Source organism: Scyliorhinus torazame, chromosome 2 (genome assembly GCF_047496885.1).
Source record: "Scyliorhinus torazame isolate Kashiwa2021f chromosome 2, sScyTor2.1, whole genome shotgun sequence".
Taxonomy (NCBI): Eukaryota; Metazoa; Chordata; class Chondrichthyes; order Carcharhiniformes; family Scyliorhinidae; genus Scyliorhinus; species Scyliorhinus torazame.
The window spans coordinates 84,927,729-84,949,418 of record NC_092708.1 but is presented as its reverse complement, the minus strand read 5'-3'; the positions used below and the strand labels follow the sequence as shown (position 1 = coordinate 84,949,418).

Genomic DNA, 21,690 nt, shown 5'->3' with positions numbered 1-21,690 from the left:
GGGGGTGTTTCGCCTGGCCGCAGAAATAGCAGCGGGCGCCCCCGGTGCGACTTGGCGTTTGGACCGCGCAAGCCTGTGGGCTGTCCGGGGGGGGGGTGGGTTTGTCGCGACGGGTACGTACGGAGCCCAATGGGCTGCCGCGCGGTCGGGGCCGTAGGCGCGGGTATTACGCGCGGCCACGTCTAGGGAGGCTGATAGGGCCCGGGCCTCTGAGAGTCCTAGCGACTCTCTTTCTAGAAGTCTTTGGTGGATTTGGGAGGAATTCATACCTGCCACAAAAGCATCGCGCATTAACATGTCCGTGTGTTCATTTGCGTTCAGCGAAGGGCAGCTGCAGGCTCGTCCCAAAATCAGCAGCGCGGCGTAGAATTCGTCCATCGATTCTCCGGGACCTTGCCGTCTCGTCGCGAGCTGGTAGCGAGCGTAGATTTGGTTAACTGGGCGGACATAGAGACTTTTCAGTGCGGCGAACGCCGTCTGGAAATCCTCCGAGTCTTCGATGAGGGAGAAGATCTCCGTGCTTACCCTCGAGTGCAGGACCTGTAGTTTTTGGTCTTCTGTGACCCGGCCGGTGGCCGTTCTGAGGTAGGCCTCGAAACAAGTCTGCCAGTGCTTGAAGGCTGCTGCCGCGTTCACTGCGTGGGGGCTGATCCTCAGGCATTCCGGAATGATCCTGAGCTCCATAGTCCTTTTTAGGCACGCTTAATAAATTGTAGCGCACAAAGACTCCGTGAGACGAATAGAGTGAAGTCGTTGAGGCTTTATTAAGCATGTCTGTTCCCCCGCAGCTCGATAGTAGAATGGCCTGCGGGGGAGGACTCCGGCTTCTTATACTCCGCCTTCAGGGCGGAGCTAGAGGTCAACGGTCAACCAGGACCCGGGATCTGTCAGCCAATGACATTAGGGCTTCCAGTCCCACATGACCCCTAATACATACTACCACAAAGCAGAAGTGTGCATTTAATGACATGATAACCGTTGACTACCAATCAGCCCACCTAGAGCCAAAAATGAGCTAATTTAAGTGTGGAAACTCATTACGCCAAGTTGTGAATTGTTTTCGGAAAATTTTCAAATAGTTTTTTGAATACTTTATCCTTTATTTTATTTCTGTTTCTTTTACACTCTCAATCCGATCATTATTTTCCTCTTTGTTTCTCTTTCTGTACTCTGATTTGCCACTGTGTTCACTGCCTTTAATTCTCCCTTCATCTCAATCTTCTGCAGCCTGTCCCACCAAAGTCCTCATGTGGGTCCTCTGCAGCAGAGCTATTGTGTGATGTGTCATCAGACGAGCTGGAACCCATGCCATCCTTACCCTTGCTCTGGCTACAGCATAATTCTGCCAATGTCTCATCTCATGCAGAACCTGCCTCAGTGCTGCTTTCGAAATTACGCAGTGTCAGTATCTGAATTGGTGGCTGTGAATCACAGAAATAAGTCTGTGAATGTGAAATCAAGTGATGGTGTATCATTGTCATCACACTCTTTTTCCATATCCCAAAACCTCTCAGGTTTGCCACCACCATTCCTGCCTCCCCCCCCGCCCCGCCCACTCCCCCTATCCCCAACAGGCTTGTGAGCGCCGATGGCCACACCACACCCTCTTCTTTACATTCATCCTGTCCACAGAACTAGACACAAATGTAATGGGTTCCGAATTAAATCACATTCAGCTGTTTTATTTCTGCTTACTTTTAACCTCAGTCAGATTAACATTTGGATCTGCACTGGGCATTAGAGGCTCCTATCCAAAGCAGGCAGGAGCTTTGCTTTAGTAAGAAGATGTGGTGTGAATAGCTTCCACTCTACTTTCTGGCCCACAGTTACGCCAAATTCCATGTAGGAAAACTATGGCAAGAAATCAGGCTCCGTAGCACCTGTTGTTTGGACATTGTTGGTGCTGTTCAAGACCAAAAACCTGCACACTTGCACACATATGCTATGAATTGCACTGGACCCATATTGATGAAGGTATTAGTGCCATGCGCAGCTAATGTCTGCCAGAGATATGCAGAACATGACTTCAATGAGCTGCCGACATTAAATTGGCACCAGTGCTGCCATTTTGGAACTCCACTTTCCAACCAATGGCCCCTCTTAATCTCGCACAGGCGAATACAGATTAAGCAATATGAATAAACCCCAGCAATTGTCAACTATTCATATGTTGGTTGTAGGTTGATTTCTTCTGGATGTTGCTATGATTCTGCAGGTGTTTGATACTTTCTATATTTGCTTCAAATTGCGAAAGCTGACACTGAGTGATGTGGCAAGTGATGAAGGATTTTTTTCTGGCTTTAAGTCTTCTGCTCAAACCAGTTGCTCCCAGAAAAGGAAAGTAGGGCTTCCTCACAGCATTACACATAACTAAGTAAATGAGTAAAAGCTGCTACAAGAGCAAGGAGGAAGGGAAGAAGAGCTTTTAGTTGGAGGTCGTACCCACAGAGGGTCATTAGGGAACAGATCTTTTGGAGAACAGATTGTGGAAGTTCTGTAATGCCCTGGAGTCCCTTTGCAGAAGGATCCCAAAGTCATGAGTGGAGCAGCCTAAGCGTCCAGTGCAGTACTCAGACATTGGGTGGATGTTTCAGCAGTAGAAGCTGAGATATTGGCCATTAGATGCTGCATCACAGTTAGGTCCACCAGTGTATGCACAGAACTGGCTGCCACTTCCATGCTGTGAAGGATGGACTCCAAACTATGCACAAAGCCTTCTGTTGAGTTGGTGCTGGACACCTCCATGCTCCTTTACATTGGATGCAAATGGTTTCTGGCAAGCTTCCCAATTCACTTAACACTTTGTTGTATATGCCCATCAATCATCTTCTGCCCCCTGTCCCACCAAAGTCCTCATCTGGGTCCTCTGCAGCAGAGCTATTGTGTGATGTGTCATCAGACGAGCTGGAACCCATGCCATCCTTACCCTTGCTCTGGCTACAGCATAATTCTGCCAGTGTCTCATCTCAAGCAGAACCTGCCTCAGTGCTGCTCTCGAAATTACACAGTGTCAGGATCTGAATTGGTGGTTATGAATCACAGAAATAAGTCTGTGAATATGAAATCAAGTGATGGTGTATCATTGTCATCACTCTCTTCTTTGCTTCCACTGCCTGGCCAAGTTGCAGTTCTTGTGTACCTGAAAAGGAAAAGAGACAAGGGTAAGATGGGCAATGCAGTAGCATAGTGGTTAGCACAGTGACTTCACAGCTCCAGGGTCTCAGGTTTGATTCCCGGCTTGGGTCACTGTCTGTGCGGAGTCTGCACGTTCTCCCTGTGTCTGCGTGGGTTTCCTCCAGGTGCTCCAGTTTCCTCCCACAGTCCAAAGATGTGCAAAGGCCATGCTAAATTGCCCTTAGGTTAGGTGGGGTTACTGGGTTACGGGGGTAGGGTGGAGGTATGGGCTTAAATAAGGTGCTCTTTCCAGGAGCCCTTACAGACTCGATGGGCTGAATGGCCTCCTTTTGCACTGTCAATTCTATGATCTATGATGTAAGATCGTGGTGTGGTCTTGGGGGAAAGTAACTGGTACATGCTTACAACATCTGTACCTTGCAAATCATAAAGCGTGGGATGAGCAGGAGGTGGGATGGAGAAAGAGAATTAGGAATGAGGATCTCATCAGCTTCAATCATTTAATCTCCATTGCCAACCTTGACCTCAGCAATTGTTGTTGCAGTAATGGCCAGCACCTTCTCCGCCATGGGAGTTAGGCCATTCAAACATACCTATTCCCCACAATTAGTACTCTTGCCCTGCAAGGGAGAGCTAAGTGTGGTAGAGAGTGCCATGGGAGTGTGAGTGTGTGCAAGGTATGAGCTATGGGTGTGAGGGTTTAAGCATTGATACGTGTGTGAGCGTGCGGTGGAGCATATAAATATGGCATATGAGTCCTGATTGTCAGAGATTGTTGCTGGGTGACTGATGGGGTTTGGTAAGTTGTCTGAGACTAATAGTAAAAGCTGGTAAGATATGGCATTGGAATATGCATTTGCTGACATTAACCACTCATTGAAGCTCTTGCACCACTGTATCCAGGCCCTCATAGCTTGACTCCTGGCATTGACATTCCACTACCTTTTGAGAGTGTGTATAGAGGACTTCCTGGTCCTTTGTGGATATATATCTCTCATTTCTTCCCCTCCTCTACCAAGGCCTCCAGTGCAACTTTGGAAAATCATGGAGTGTGATATCCTCTCTTGTGCTATTTGTCAGTGTTTCATAGGTCAGATTCACTTCATGTATGACTTTCAGTACACTCCTCTTTGAGAGAAGTGTAGAAATTTAAATAGCGTAAGCCAGCTTAAAAGGTGCTCGGAAGTTATGATTCTTGACCTCCTGTTGATGCATGCAGCAGATGAACAATACACTTAATGTTGGTTGCAAGCCTAAATGATGCTCATTAGCGTAAAGCACGTAGATGAAATGCTGCCTGAATTCCAAACACGGGAATCCCACATGCATTTTGGCAGATCGAATCAGGCCAGGACCTACTCAGTTAATGGTATGGCATTGGGGAGAGTTATAGAACAATGAGATCTAGGAGTACAGGTTCATAGCTCCTTGAAGGTGGAGTCGCAGGTGGACAGGGTGGTGAAGAAGGCATTCGGCATGCTTGGTTTCATTGGTCAGAACATTGAATACAGGAGTTGGGACGTCTTGTTGAAATTGTACAAGACATTGGTACGGCCATACTTGGAATACTTTATGCAGTTCTGGTCACCCTATTATAGGAAGGATATTATTAAACTGGAAAGAGTGCAGAAAAGATTTACTAGGATGTTGCCGGGACTTGATGGTTTGAGTTATAAGGAGAGGCTGGATAGACTGGGACTTTTTTCCTTGGAGCGTAGGAGGCTTAGGGGTGATCTTATAGAGGTCTATAAAATAATGAGGGGCATAGATAAGGTAGATAGTCAACATCTTTTCCCAAAGGTAGGGGAGTCTAAAACTAGAGGGCATAGGTTTAAAGTGAGAGGGGAGAGATTCAGAAGGGCCCAGAGGGGCAATTTCTTCACTCAGAGGGTAGTGAGTGTCTGGAATGGGCTGCCAGAGGTAGTAGTAGAGGCGGGTACAATTGTGTCTTTTAAAAAACATTTAGATAGTTACATGGGTAAGATGGGTATAGAGGGTTATGGGCCAAGTGCGGGCAACTGGGACTAGCTTAATGGTAAAAACTGGGCGGCATGGACTGGTTGGGCCGAAGGGCCTGTTTCCATGCTGTAAACTTCTATGATTCTATGATTCCCCACACCTATTTTCGAGAGTTATCCAAGTTAGACCCGCTGATGTTCAGAAATGCCAGGGGCCAGATTTTCCCATAGGGACAGAAAAACGTAAGTCAAGCCTTTTTGCGGTTTCCAAAACATGAGCCTGCCTTCAAACTCACTTTGCATTGTGTTTTGTGTCACTGAGGGACTGAGCAGGTTGCTTGGGTTTTACAAACTATGATTGGATTGGATTGGATTGGATTTGTTTATTGTCACGTGTACCGAGCGAGGTACAGTGAAAAGTATTTTTCTGGAAGCAGCTCAACAGATCATTAAGTACATGAGAAGAAAAGGGAATAAAAGAAAATACATAATAGGGAAAAGATTAGAATGAGTATAAGTTAAGTAAAAAGTGGATCTGTTTGAGAGAGCTCGCAGAGAGTCGCCTCGCTCAGGCGCCATCTTAGTAAAGTGCAGGAGGAATGTGGTGAAGAGTTATTTAGAAGACGTGCCTCTTCTCAGGGATAGGAATCCAACTCCCAAAATCATTTTTATGCCCATGTAAGACTGGTCCCATCACTGCCCCAACTTTCCTCCCAACCCCCATACCTCCTCAATGCCCATCACAGGTCCCAGGCTCCCCATGCTCCTTCATACCTCATGCCCATGCTCCTTCATACCTCATGCCCTTGCCATGCCCCTGCCATGTATCTTCTCTTACCACTCCCTCAGTATCCACTATGATCAACCTTAGGATGCCTTTGAAGTGAGCATTAAAAAATAAACTCCTAGCAATCTAATAGAACTGTCATGCAAGCCACGCTTCATTTGGAGAAAACATTCAAAAAGATTACATACCCTTATGCTGTTAGTCTGTTGAAAAAACAGTTATTCACTTACCGCATCAAACACAGATGGTCCTTGAATAACCTCTTAAAACTGTCAATCATAATATGAACACAGGCCCCTACTAAATTAGTGGTTCTGGAACTGTTGTAACTCAGTCTAACATCCATATTGGATTAGCTAACAAACACAGGACAATCTAAACAATTGAGTCGACTGAAACTCAAAGAAGACAGACTTTTTCTTTGTAAGCTACACCAGATGCCTTGTCAATCCAGGAGTAGCTGGCTTTTGCTCTCCAGGCAAAAGATGCTGATGGTTTTTCTTTTCAATTTGGAAAGAATCTGCATATTTAAATCACCTCAGGTCATTAAACCAGAGATCCAAAGCAGTGTTTACTTCCGTTCTGAATGCATTTGAGCACTTCCCTCAATAGGAAAAGTACTCTAATGGCTGAACAATGTTGGCCAATGTAATGGTCACTTTCATTTTGAGGACAGATCCCCATAAAGAATCTCACTCATCTGCATTACAATACAGCATCTAACATGTGAAGTTGGCAAAACATTTAGCACTTACCTGTTACAATGTAAATAACTCCTCAACAGGCTTTCCCCAGTGATGCCAAGCTCTCTAACAAAGTAGGATTTTGATAGGGTTTTCAAAATTCTCAACGGTACTGGAAGATCGCATGGGAGGAGGGGGTGAGGGGTGGGTAAAAAATTCAAATTTCTTATAGGGCTCACAATGGCGACCCCAACCTTAGAAGAGGTGCTTGTGGGGTCGCAGGTCAAGGCCTTCCCGAATGCTACACAAAAATTGTACGGGGCCGGGAAGGGAGATGAAATTGATATTTGCTGTCGGAAACCTCCAAATTTCAGGTGTCTGAACCCTATTCGCCCCTCCATTATTATTAATTATCAGAAGACGAAAATTCAAATACCCAGAGTTGACTGGCAAGTACAGATTTAAAAGATTGCTCGTCTGCTTTATTTCATTTTGATTTGTTTTATTCTACTGGTACTTAGAATTGTGCCAGTTGCTGTTAATGAGTTACTTTGAAGAGAATTGGAGATAGGAGATAGGTGGGTAACTGTAAGAGGGACTGGGAAAAAACAGTCAGTGCAGGGATCCCCTGCGGTCGTTCCCCTGAGAAACAAGTATACCGCTTTGGATACTTGTGGGGGGGGGGACTTACCAGGGGTAAGCCATGGGGTACGGGCCTCTGGCACGGAGTCTGTCCCTGTTGCTCAGAAGGGAAGGGGGGAGAGGAGCAGAGCATTAGTAATTGGGGACTCTATAGTCAGGGGCACAGATAGGAGATTTTGTGGGAGCGTGAGAGACTCACGTTTGGTATGTTGCCTCCCAGGTGCAAGGGTACGTGATGTCTCGGATCGTGTTTTCCGGGTCCTTAAGGGGGAGGGGGAGCAGCCCCAAGTCGTGGTCCACATTGGCACCAACGACATAGGTAGGAAAGGGGACAAGGATGTCAGGCAGGCTTTCAGGGAGCTAGGATGGAAGCTCAGAACTAGAACAAACAGAGTTGTTATCTCTGGGTTGTTGCCCGTGCCACGTGATAGTGAGATGAGGAATAGGGAGAGAGAGCATTTAAACACGTGGCTACAGGGATGGTGCAGGCGGGAGGGTTTCAGATTTTTGGATAACTGGGACTCTTTCTGGGGAAGGTGGGACCTCTACAGACAGGATGGTCTACATCTGAACCTGAGGGGCACAAATATCCTGGGGGGGAGATTTGTTAGTGCTCTTTGGGGGGGTTTAAACTAATGCAGCAGGGGCATGGGAACCTGGATTGTAGTTTTAGGGTAAGGGAGAATGAGAGTATAGAGGTCAGGAGCACAGATTTGACGTCGCAGGAGGGGGCCAGCGTTCAGGTATGTGGTTTGAAGTGTGTCTACTTCAATGACAGGAGTATACGAAACAAGGTAGGGGAACTGGCAGCGTGGGTTGGTACCTGGGACTTCGATGTTGTGGCCATTTCGGAGACATGGATAGAGCAGGGACAGGAATGGATGTTGCAGGTTCCGGGGTTTAGGTGTTTTAGTAAGCTCAGAGAAGGAGGCAAAAGAGGGGGAGGTGTGGCGCTGCTAGTCAAGAGCAGTATTACGGTGGCGGAGAGGATGCTAGATGGGGACTCTTCTTCCGAGGTAGTATTGGCTGAAGTTAGAAACAGGAAAGGAGAGGTCACCCTGTTGGGAGTTTTTTATAGGCCTCCTAATAGTTCTAGGGATGTAGAGGAAAGGATGGCGAAGATGATTCTGGATATGAGCGAAAGTAACAGGGTAGTTATTATGGGAGACTTTAACTTTCCAAATATTGACTGGAAAATATATAGTTCGAGTACAATAGATGGGTCGTTTTTTGTACAGTGTGTGCAGGAGGGTTTCCTGAAACAATATGTTGACAGGCCAACAAGAGGCGAGGCCACGTTGGATTTGGTTTTGGGTAATGAACCAGGCCAGGTGTTGGATTTGGAGGTAGGAGAGCACTTTGGGGACAGTGACCACAATTCGGTGACGTTTACGTTAATGATGGAAAGGGATAAGTATACACCGCAGGGCAAGAGTTATAGCTGGGGGAAGGGCAATTATGATGCCATTAGGCGTGACTTGGGGGGGATAAGGTGGAGAAGTAGGCTGCAAGTGTTGGGCACACTGGATAAGTGGGGCTTGTTCAAGGATCAGCTACTGCGTGTTCTTGATAAGTATGTACCGGTCAGACAGGGAGGAAGGCGTCGAGCGAGGGAACCGTGGTTTACCAGGGAAGTGGAATCTCTTGTTAAGAGGAAGAAGAAGGCCTATGTGAAGATGAAGTGTGAAGTTTCGGTTGGGGCGATGGATAGTTACAAGGTAGCGAGGAAGGATCTAAAGAGAGAGCTAAGACGAGCAAGGAGGGGACATGAGAAGTATTTGGCAGGAAGGATCAAGGAAAACCCAAAAGCTTTCTATAGGTATGTCAGGAATAAGCGAATGACTAGGGAAAGAGTAGGACCAGTCAAGGACAGGGATGGGAAATTGTGTGTGGAGTCTGAAGAGATAGGCGAGATACTAAATGAATATTTTTCGTCAGTATTCACTCAGGAAAAAGATAATGTTGTGGAGGAGAATGCTGAGCCCCAGGCTAATAGAATAGATGGCATTGAGGTACGTAGGGAAGAGGTGTTGGCAATTCTGGACAGGCTGAAAATAGATAAGTCCCCGGGACCTGATGGGATTTATCCTAGGATTCTATGGGAGGCCAGGGAAGAGATTGCTGGACCTTTGGCTTTGATTTTTATGTCATCATTGGCTACAGGAATAGTGCCAGAGGACTGGAGGACAGCAAATGTGGTCCCTTTGTTCAAAAAGGGGAGCAGAGACAACCCTGGCAACTATAGACCGGTGAGCCTCACGTCTGTAGTGGGTAAAGTCTTGGAGGGGATTATAAGGGACAAGATTTATAATCATCTAGATAGGAATAATATGATCAGGGATAGTCAGCATGGCTTTGTGAAGGGTAGGTCATGCCTCACAAACCTTATTGAGTTCTTTGAGAAGGTGACTGAACAGGTAGACGAGGGTAGAGCAGTTGATGTGGTGTATATGGATTTCAGCAAAGCGTTTGATAAGGTTCCCCACGGTAGGCTATTGCAAAAAATACGGAGGCTGGGGATTGAGGGTGATTTAGAGATGTGGATCAGAAATTGGCTAGCTGAAAGAAGACAGAGGGTGGTGGTTGATGGGAAATGTTCAGAATGGAGTACAGTCACAAGTGGAGTACCACAAGGATCTGTTCTGGGGCCGTTGCTGTTTGTCATTTTTATCAATGACCTAGAGGAAGGCGCAGAAGGGTGGGCGAGTAAATTTGCAGACGATACTAAAGTCGGTGGTGTTGTCGATAGTGTGGAAGGATGTAGCAGGTTACAGAGGGATATAGATAAGCTGCAGAGCTGGGCTGAGAGGTGGCAAATGGAGTTTAATGTAGAGAAGTGTGAGGTGATTCACTTTGGAAGGAATAACAGGAATGCGGAATATTTGGCTAATGGTAAAGTTCTTGAAAGTGTGGCTGAGCAGAGGGATCTAGGTGTCCATGTACATAGATCCCTGAAAGTTGCCACCCAGGTTGATAGGGTTGTGAAGAAGGCCTATGGAGTGTTGGCCTTTATTGGTAGAGGGATTGAGTTCCGGAGTCGGGAGGTCATGTTGCAGCTGTACAGAACTCTGGTCCGGCCGCATTTGGAGTATTGCGTACAGTTCTGGTCACCGCATTATAGGAAGGACGTGGAGGCTTTGGAGCGGGTGCAGAGGAGATTTACCAGGATGTTGCCTGGTATGGAGGGAAAATCTTATGAGGAAAGGCTGACGGACTTGAGGTTGTTTTCGTTGGAGAGAAGAAGGTTAAGAGGAGACTTAATAGAGGCATACAAAATGATCAGGGGGTTGGATAGGGTGGACAGTGAGAGCCTTCTCCCGCGGATGGATATGGCTGGCACGAGGGGACATAACTTTAAACTGAGGGGTAATAGATATAGGACAGGGGTCAGAGGTAGGTTCTTTACGCAAAGAGTAGTGAGGCCGTGGAATGCCCTACCTGCTACAGTAGTGAACTCGCCAACATTGAGGGCATTTAAAAGTTTATTGGATAAACATATGGATGATAATGGCATAGTGTAGGTTAGATGGCTTTTGTTTCGGTGCAACATCGTGGGCCGAAGGGCCTGTACTGCGCTGTATTGTTCTATGTTCTATGTTCTATGTTCTACTTTCTTTCATTTACTCACGCCAATCATGCTGAATGTGTTCTAAAGACCGATAAGACATATGGAAAGATGGCAAACCGGTAAACATGCCCAAGAAGTGCTTCTTGCCCTGACACTGCATACACCCATGTCTGATGGCAAAATGCAGATGAAAGGTTCAGAATAATGAAGAAGACAGAAATATTAATAGGTTCTCCTTTTGAATTTCAGGGAATCCTCCCATCCTGCTCTTGCCAGACAGTGTACGAATTCGGCGATACAGCATGTCATCTGAACGATATACGGACTATATTCAGAATGAGGAGGACATCAAAGCCATTGATTATATTTGGGATTCAGAAGATCCAGATCTCAGTATGTAAACAGTGTTAAAATTGGGTTTAATCAGGGCAGCACGGTGGCGCAGTGGTTAGCACTGCTGCCTCACGCTGCCAAGGTCTCCAGTTCGATCCTGGCTCTGGGTCACTGTCTGTGTGGACATTCTCCCCGTGTTTGCCTGGGTTTTGCTCTCACAACCCAAAGATGTGCAGGGTAGGTAGATTGGCCACGCTAGGTTGCCCCTTAATTGGAAAAAATGAATTGGGTCCTCTAAATTAAAAAAAATAATAATTGGGTTTAATTATGCTGATGAATCTACTTCAGGTAATAGTGAGCAAAGATTAAAAATCCATGGATCTTATTTTTTGATATGATTCTGGTATTCCCAGCTCATTCCCAGCACCCCCAATTATCCCTAACTGCCCACACTCTGCATGCCAGACCTGACCGGCTCCATTGCAGGGGTAGGTATCTCATAACCTCCCACAATTTTCTTGGAGTCGGGCAAGCTTCTCAAAGATTCATGGTTCACGACTCCTCAGAGTGGTCATGAACCATTGTCTGGATGAGGGAACCTTTTCAAAGGAAACTTCAATAGATCCTATCTATGCCTCCATGTCAACTCCTGCCCCCACCCACCGCAATTGCACCTCATATCCTTCATATCAACCCAACCAATGCCCCACTCCAGGACTCCAATACCATGCTACTCTGCCCTCCCCCAACAATTTCTCATATCCTCCCTGCCAAGCCTTGCCCCTACAGCCCCAAAATATCCCCTCATACTCTCCACACCAACACATGTCTTCTGTTTACCCTCAATGGTTCCTCATGCCCTCTCTGCCAACCAATGCCCATCTAACAATGATATATTTTTAAAAATATATATTTACTAAGAATTTTTAAACAAAATTTGTCACCCTTACAAACAACCCCCCCCCCCCCCCGTAACAAAAAGAAAGAAAGCTCGCATAGCAAGACATGAACATGGTAAATCGATATGATACAGAGCTTCGTACGTTGGATTCCTCCCGTACATGTCAGTTTTCCGGATCATTCATGTATTTTCTTGCTCAAATGCCCCCCAAATAAACCCCCCCCCTCCCTCCCTCCCCCCCCCCCCCAAGAAAGATACCCTCCCCCCCTGGGTTGCTGTTGCTGCTGACCGACCTTCATCTAACGCTCCGCGAGATAGTCTAGCAACGGTTGCCACCACCTGTAGAACCCCTGCGCAGACCCTCTCAAGGCAAACTTTATCCTTTCCAACTTGATAAACCCTGCCATATCATTTATCCAGGCCTCCACGCTGGGGGGCTTCGCCTTCTTCCACATTAGCAAGATCCTTCGCCGAGCTACTTGGGACGCAAAGGCCAGAATGCCGGCCTCTATCGCCTCCTGCACTCCTGGCTCGTCCACTACTCCAAATAGTGCTAGCCCCCAGCTTGGCTTGACCCGGACTTTCACCACCTTAGATACTGTTCCCGCAACTCCCCTCCAGAGCCCCTCCAGTGCCGGGCATGACCAAAACATATGAACATGGTTCGCCGGACTTCCTGAGCACCTCCCACATCTGTCCTCCACCCCAAAGAACCTGCTCAGCCTCATCCCCGTCATATGCGCTCTGTGAACCACCTTAAATTGTATCAGGCTAAGCCTGGCACACGAGGAAGAGGAATTAACCGTACTTAGGGCCTCAGCCCATAGCCCCTCCTCAATCTCCTCCCCCAGCTCCTCTTCCCATTAACCCTTCAGCTCCTCTACCAAAGCCTCCCCCTCTTCTTTCATCTGGTATATCGCCGACACCTTGCCCTCTCCAACCCATACACCCGAGATCACCCTGTCTTGAATCTCCTGTGCCGGGAGCAACGGGAATTCCCTCACCTGTCGCCTCACAAACACCCTCACTTGCATGTACCTGAAAGCATTTCCCGGGGGTAGCCCAAACTTCTCCTCCAGTGCCCCTAGGCTCGCAAGGGGCCGCAGAGTGGAGCTGAGGCCACAAAGATCAGCCATGATCTCATTAAATGGCGGAGCAGGCTCGAGGGGCCAGATGGCCTACTCCTGTTCCTAATTCTTATGTTCTTATGTAAACGTCCCATCAATGAACATGTCCCCCATTCTTCTAATCCCTGCCCGTGCCAGCTCTGAAACCCCCCTTCCATCCTCCCTGGGACAAACCGATGGTTGTCTCTGATCGGGGACCACACCGAGGCTCCCATCGCATCCTTGTGTCATCTCCACATCCCCCAGATCTTTAGCGTTGCCGCCACCACCGGACTCGTGGTGTAACTTGTCGCCGAGAGCGGCAGCGGTGCCGTCACCAGCGCCCCCAGGCTCGTTCCTTTGCAGGACGCCATCTCCAACCTCTTCCATGCCGCCCCCTCTCCCTCCATCACCCACTTACGGATCATCGCCATATTGGCTGCCCAGTAGTAGCCACCCAGATTCGGCAACGCCAACCCTCCTCTGCCCCTACTGCGCTCCAGAAACCCCCTCCTTACCCTCGGGGTCTTATTCGCCCACACAAACCCCATTATGCTCCTGCCTACCCTCTTAAAAAAAGCCTTGATGATCACAATTGGAAGGCACTGGAACACAAAAAAAAACCTCGGGAGGACCACCATTTTGACCGACTGCACTCTACCCGCTAGCGAGAGCAGCAACATGTCCCATCGTTTGAAGTCCTCCTCCATCTGCTCCACCAGCCTCGTCAAATTAAGTTTATGTAGGGCCCCCCAACTCCTAGCTATTTGGATCCCCAAGTACCGAAAGCTCCTTTCCGCCCTCCTCAACAGTAGATCGTTTATCCCCCTTTCCTGGTCTCCTGACTGTACTACAAAGAGCTCACTCTTCCCTACATTGAGCTTATAGCCCGAAAAATCCCTAAACTCCCTTAGAGTCTGCATGACCTCCACCATCCCCTCCACTGGATCCGCCACAGACAACAACAGGTCGTCTGCGTAAAGCGACACTCGATGCTCCTCTCCCCCTCGGACCACCCCCCTCCATTTCCTAGACTCCCTTAATGACATGGCCAAGGGTTCAATTGCTAATGCAAACAACAGGGGGACAGGGGGCACCCCTGCTTCGTCCCTCGATACAGCCGAAAATACTCTGACCTCCGCCGATTCGTAACCACACTCGCCACCGGGGCTCTATATAGGAGCTTAACCCAGCTAATAAACCCTCCCCCGAACCCAAACCTCCGCAGCACTTCCCAGAGGTCCTCCCACTCTACTCGGTCAAAGGCCTTCTCCGCGTCCATAGCCGCCACTATCTCCGCCTCTCCCTCCACCGATGGCATCAATATCACGTTTAGGAGCCTCCGCACATTGGTGTTTAGTTGCCTGCCCTTTACAAATCCCGTCTGGTCCTCGTGAATCACCCCCGGGACACAGTCCTCGATCCTCGTAGCAAGCACTTTTGCCAGCAACTTAGCATCCACGTTGAGGAGCGAGATCGGCCTGTACGACCCACATTGCAGTGGGTCCTTATCCCGCTTCAGGATCAAAGAGATCGTCGCCTCAGACATTGTCGGGGGCAAGGTCCCTCCCTCCCTTGCCTCATTAAAAGTTCTCACCAGCAACGGGGCTAACAGGTCTACGTACTTCCTATAGAACTCAACCGGGAACCCATCCGGTCCCGGGGCCTTCCATGCCTGCATGCTCCCCAGACCTTTAATCAGCTTCTCCAACCCAATTGGTGCCCCCAAACCAGCCATCTCCTGCTCCTCCACCCTCAGGAACCTCAGTTGGTCCAAGAATCGTCGCATCCCCTCTTCCCCCGCTGGGGGCTGGGATCTGTACAGCTCCTCATAGAAGGCCTTGAATGCCTCATTTACTTTCATCGCACGCCGCACCGTAGCTCTCCTTCCATCCTTGACTCCACCTATCTCCCTCGCTGCCATCCTCTTACGGAGCTGGTGTGCCAGCATCCGGCTCGCCTTCTCCCCATACTCATACGTCGCCCCCTGCGCTTTCCTCCACTGTGCCTCTGCCTTCCCTGTGGTCAACAGGTCGAACTCCGTCTGGAGATTTCGCCTTTCCCTAAGTAGTCCCTCTTCAGGGGCCTCTGCGTATCTCCTGTCCACTCTTAAAATCTCCTCCACTAACCTCTCCCTTTCCCTGCCCTCTCTCTTCTCCCTATGAGCCCTGATGGAGATGAACTCTCCCCTGACCACCGCCTTCAGCGCCTCCCATACTACCCCCACCTGCACCTCTCCGTTGACGTTGGCCTCCAAGTACCTTTCAATGCACCCCTCACCCTCCCGCACACCGCCTCATCTGCCAGCAGTCCCACATCCAACCGCCACAACGGGCGTTGGTCCCTCTCCTCTCCCAACTCCAGTTCCACCCAGTGCGGGGCGTGATCTGAAATGGCTATGGCCGAATACTCCGTTCCCTCCACTTTCGGGATCAGCGCCCTGCCCAGAACAAAAAAATCTATCCGGGAGTAGGCTTTGTGCACGTGGGAGAAAAAATAAAATTCCCTGGCATGCGGCCTGGCAAACCTCCACGGATCCACTCCCCCCATCTGGTCCATAAACCCCCTAAGCACCTTGGCCGCAGCCAGCCTCTTTCCGGTCCTGGATCTGGAGCGGTCCAGTGCTGGGTCCAACACCATGTTGAAATCCCCACCCATTATCAAGCTTCCTACCTCCAGGCCCGGAATGCGCCCCAACATACGCTTCATGAATCCAGCATCGTCCCAGTTCGGGGCGTATACATTTACCATTACCACTCACGTCCCCTGCAACCTACCGCTCACCATCACGTATCGACCTCCATTGTCCACTACAATATTCTTGGCCTCAAACGACACCCGCTTCCCCACTAATATTGCCACCCCTCTGTTCTTCGCATCCAGCCCCGATGGAATACCTGTCCTACACATCCCTTTCTTAACCTGACCTGGTCTGCCACCTTCAAATGTGTCTCCTGGAGCATGACCACGTCTGCCTTCAGTCCCTTTAAGTGCGCGAACACTCGGGCCCTCTTTACCGGCCCATTCAGGCCCCTCGCATTCCACGTTATCAGCCGGATTGGGGGGCCTCCCACCCCCACTCCCCGCCAACTAGCCATCACCTTTTCTAGGCCAGTCCCGTGCCCGCGCTGCCCTCACCCTCCAGTCCCCCAGACGGGGGACCCCCGCCCCGACCACCTCTTCTGTGTCCAATTCCCCCTCGGCCAGTGCAGCAGCAACCCTATTCCACCCACCCCCCCCCCCCCCCCCCCCCCGCTAGACCCGAGTCTAGCTCTTTTGCTCCCCCCATAACACTCCCGTAAGTCAGCTGACTCCTGCTGACCCCGGCTTCCCATTGACCCCCCCGTGTGGGAATCTCCCCTCCCCAACAATCAGTGTGCGCTCCTCCACTCCCCCCCCACCTCCGTCCTTCCCTAGCGCGGGAAAAAGCCCGCGCTTTCCTGAGCCTGCCCCGCCCCCTCTGGCACAGCTCCTGTCGCGGCCTTATTTCATTTCCCCCATCCCCGGGCCTCCCCTCCCTCCAGCACCGGCGCCCACCTTCTCGCACAGTCTTCTCATCCGATCCTTTCCCCATCGCCATTCATCACCCAACCCATGGAACATTTCCTGCGCGTGATTAAAACCCTGTGTACAACAAACATCCAACATCCCCCCCACCCCCACAAACCCTCAGTTTGAGTCCAACTTTTCAGTTTGGATAAAGGTCCAAGCCTCCTCAGGCGTTTCAAAGTAGTGATGTTGATCCTGGAATGTGACCCATAATCGCGCTGGCTGCAGCATTCCGAATCTCACTCCCTTCCGATGCAGCACCGCCTTGGCCCGGTTGAAACCCGCTCTCTTCTTTACCACCTCCGTGCTCTAGTCTGGGTAGATTCGGATCTCCACATTCTCCCAGCTGCTGCTCCGCTCTTTCTTGGCCCATCTCAAGACCCTCTCTCTGTCCGTGAAACGATGAAACCTCACCACAATCGCCCTTGGCGGCTCGTTGGCCTTGGGCCTCCTCGCCAGCACCCGATGTGCCCCATCCAGCTCCAGAGGCCTCGGAGGGGCCTCCGCACCCATCAGCGACTCGAGTATCGTGCTCGCATATGCCCTGGCATCGGCCCCCTCCACTCCTTCAGTGAGACCCAGGATCTGAAGATTCTTTCTCCTCGACCTGTTCTCCAGGTCCTCGAATCTTTCCGCCCACCTCTTGTGCAGCGCCTCGTGCCTCTCCAGCTTCACCGCCAGGCCCAAGATCTCATCCTCGTTCCCATCGACTTTTTTCTGCACCTCCTGGATCTTTACCTCATGGGCCTTCTGGGTCATCCCTAATCCTTCGATCACCGATAGCATAGGCGCCAGCATCTCTTTCCACAGATCCTCAAAACAGCGCTTGATAAACTCTTGCAGCTCCGGCCCCCATTCCGCTTTATCTCTGGCTGCCGCCATCTTGTTTTTCTTCCCTCGCTTCCCTCGCTGCTCCAACGCCGCTTTTTTAGCCGTTCCACTTCTTGTCCGTTCCATATACTGTGAAGGGGGACCTTGCTCTCACCTTCCCACGTGGGACGTCTTCGAAAATTTCCGTTGGGGCTCCTCTGGAGAGCCCGAAAGTCCGTAATCGCGGGAGCTGCCGAATCGAGCGGCTTAGCTCCGCATCGCCGCAACCGGAAGTCTCTAATAATGATATTATTAACACTGCAATGATGTTATTGTGAAAATTCCCTGGTCACCACATTCCGGCACCTGTTCGGGTACACTGAAGGAGAATTCAGAATGTCCAATTCAACTAACAGCATGCCTTTCGGGACTTGTGGGAGGAAACCGGAGCACCCGCAGGAAACCCACACAGACACAGGGAGAACATGCAGACTCCGCACAGACAGTCACCCAAGCCGGGAATCGAACCTGGGACCCTGGAACTGTGAAGCAACAATGCTACACACTGTGCTATTGGGCTGCACTCAATGCCAACCAATTTCCCTCTACCCACCCCAATGGCCCCTCCTACTCTCCATGACAACTCATAGAACTTCCATGCTGATTTACCCAGCATACACTCTGTACTGCTCCAATGAACCCTATAGTAAAAATCGCACTAGTGCAAAAATGTTTTTAAAACTAGCTATCCATAGCGTTCTTTGAAAACTGCTATTGCTATCTCCCTATTTGTCCTTTATTTTGGACATTAAAAAGGCAAAACATATCAAAATATACAGTATTCATTAAATATTAAATCAGCATGGAGAATTCCTTCAGCTGCTCCTGTCTGTGGCATATCTGTTGTCTTAACCTAGCATCATGGTTGCAATGGGATTCATTCCATTTACACCGAGCTACAAAGTGAAGAGCTCCATCACATGGAATGAGCAATTTGTAACGGTGTATTTTTCATTTACTTTCCCAAAATATAGAGCGAGTGGAGTGCACCACATATTGAATACAGTTCAAGAGGAAAACCCCATTGCTCATTTAATCCCATACGTTTCCAAGACACAATAAAAAGTAACTGTAGCTTTCTCCTTTCTGCAGGTGTTGTGTACTGGACTGTCCTGGGACATGGCTCAGAGTTTGGTACTATAAAACGAGCTTTTATCACCACATTTGATGACAATGGAGACAATCCAGCTGCAGCAGAGGACTTAAATCTGAAATATATAGTGACACCTGATGGTATTGCTGTGGACTGGGTTGGAAAGTAAGGAGCAACAAAATGTAGATTTAAGTCGGATATTGTTTGTAGTTTAGTTTTGGATTGTTTGGGAAATTGAATTTTTCATGATCAGTTAGCTGACCTCTTTGAATCAGCTTCATGGCTTCTACTGAAGTCCTCGGCCAAGACAGAGAAACAGATTTTGTATTTTCCAATCCTTCCTCTCCCCGCGCCTTCTCAACACCCCCCAAATCTGATGCAAATTCAGGGTCATTTAGGACCTACCTTCCACTTCGTTACGGATTTCTTTTAGTCCTGTTCCCCCTCAGCCCATCGGAAGCATTGCAGGGTGGACTGGGATAACCTCAATGCCCTCTGCATCCATTTTTCTCATTGAGCGGACCAGAAATCCAACTTGTGTGGAGAATGAATTACATTGAATCAATGGAAGAACTTACTTTTTGATGTGCTAACCTTCATTTCATTGCTGTTCTTGATATAATAAATGGTTGAAAAGATGTTAATTCCAACAAACTCGTTTTAAATTTGTTTTCAAGGCATATTTATTGGACTGATGCAAGTACAAACAGAATTGAGGTGGCAAAATTAGATGGAAGGTACAGGAAATGGCTGGTTTTCTCTCAACTTGACCAGCCAGCTGCTGTTTCTGTAAATCCTAAACTTGGGTAAGTAAATTGTTAAAACAGTCAGTTCCAGGGTGAGATTGTATCCATGGTTTAGATTTTAATATTTAATATTCCCGACTGACATCGGTAATTTGTTTTTTGTTAAAAAAAAGCTGCCTTTCTGAAAAATGTTGAATTTTTTTCTGAAAAATATTGAACTTTTTATGAAGAATAATGAACATTGACTTTAAATGGTGAAAGGGTTAATTTAAATTCTTCCCATTCTTTCTCACAAACAGTTTCAATTCCACCTTTAATTGATATCAGTCAGCCTTGGGCCAGAAGGTTTTGACATTAGGTCCCATTTCCGGGTTTAAACACAGAAATATATTTGACACTTCATAGAATTTACAGTGCAGAAGGAGGCTATTCGGCCCATTGAGTCTGCACCAGCTCTTGGAAAGAGCACCCTACCCAAGCCCACACCTCCACCCTATGCCCGTAATCCAGTAACCCCATCCAACCTTTTTGGACACTAAGGGAAATTTAGCATGGCCAATCCACCTAACCTGCACATCTTTGGACTGTGGGTGGAAACCGGAGAACCTGGAGGAAACCCACGCAGACACGGGGAGAACATGCAGACTCCGCACAGACAGTGACCCAAGTCGGGAATCGAAACTGGGTCCCTGGAGCTGTGAAGCAACTGTGCTAACCACTCTGCTACCATGCTGCCCAGAATGGTACTGATGGAATGCTGAATTGCTGGAGGTATCATCTTTGGACCAGACATCAAAACAAGGCCCCATCTGCCTATTCGGATGAATTGCACTATTTGAAGAAAATCAGGCAGTTCTCAATACCAGCATTCTTCCCACAGCCAAAGCATAAATTAACTGGCTCATGAACTCATTTGCTATTTGTCGGATCTTGTCAAAATTGATAGCCATTTACCGCCATTGCAACAATAATTATTTGGAAAAAGTGATTCATTGACAGTGACATGCTTTGCAATGTACCATGATTATGAAGTAGGTGCTATAACATGCAAGTTCTTTCTTCTATTACAACCTTTGAAAATGTAATTAGTTAAAACACCTTCACAGGCAATATAGGAATACATTTTGATCACAGGTCAGATAGAAAGTAAAAAAATATATTCCTCCTTCACCAAGAATCTATTGTAGTTTACATTTCAGTTATCACCTGCTACTGAAATGTCTCTAATGAATCCTATTTACTAAATTTGTAAGATTAGAGATTGGAAAAATATTGAACAACCAATCTTTCCGCACATATAGCAAATATACGAAAACAACCCCCATACGACGTCAGAGGGAGCTCGAATTAAATCCACAAGACGTGGGTTTGGGGGTTACAAAGGAATTTATGCCTAGCCCTATTTTTTATTTGTTCAGAAGCAATTCAGTGTTCCCTAAAGTTAAAAAGTCGGAAGCAGTATGAGAGGGAAATGCATGTTAGAATAACCATTCTTGGACTGTGAAATAAGCAGCCTTTTCTTGCTCTGGATTTCCTTGTGTTTTCATGTGTGTAGTGAGTGTACTCTATGAGAATGCCACTTGGAGGAAGTACTAAGGCTGGCAAAGCAACAGAATGTCCTCTGGGTGGGGGATTTCAATATCCATCACCAAGTGTGGCTCGGCAGAACCATTACTGACCGAACTGGCTGAGTCTCAAAGGACATAACTGCTGGACTGGGCTGCAGCAGGTGGTGAGGGAACCAACATGAGGGAAAAACAGACTTGACCTCACCCTCACCAACGTACCTGCCTCCGATGCATTGGGCGGCGACAGCTTTGCTAGGAGTGACTACCAGACAGTCCTTATGGAGACAAAGTCCCATCTTCACATTTAGGATATCCTCAATCATGTGTGGCACTACCACCGTGCTAAAAGGGATAGATTCAGAACAGATCTAGCAACTCAAGACTGGGCATCCATGAGGCGCTGTGGGCCATCAGCAGCAGCAGAATTGTATTCAGCTACAATATGTAACTCATGGCCTGGCATATCCCCGACTCTACCATTGCCACCAAGGCAGGGAATCAACCCTGGTTCAATCGAGTGCAGGGGAGCCTACCAGGAGCAGCATCAGGCGAACGGAAAAATGACGTTTTAACCAGGTGAAGCTACAACACAGGACTACTTGCATGCCAAACAATATAAGGGAGCCGGTGCAGACACAACAAGCTGAATGGCCTCCTTCTGTGAACATAGAGCATACAGTGCAGAAGGAGGCCATTCGGCCCATCTAGTCTGCGCAGACCCACTTTAACCTCACTTCCACCCTATCCCCGT

General features: G+C 48.4%; 1 protein-coding gene across 2 annotated transcripts in view; it reads left to right on the top strand.

Annotated features, from left to right (window-relative positions):
• The window catches only part of LOC140389267 (low-density lipoprotein receptor-related protein 2-like), a 533,746-nt gene that overhangs the window by 470,401 nt on the left and 41,655 nt on the right, over nt 1-21,690 (top strand). For both annotated transcript variants that reach the window (XM_072473460.1, XM_072473452.1), the window contains 3 exons: nt 11,023-11,166; nt 18,625-18,790; nt 19,303-19,431. In XM_072473460.1, the coding sequence (XP_072329561.1) occupies nt 11,023-11,166; nt 18,625-18,790; nt 19,303-19,431 (439 nt within the window). The remainder of the gene's footprint in view (nt 1-11,022; nt 11,167-18,624; nt 18,791-19,302; nt 19,432-21,690) is intronic.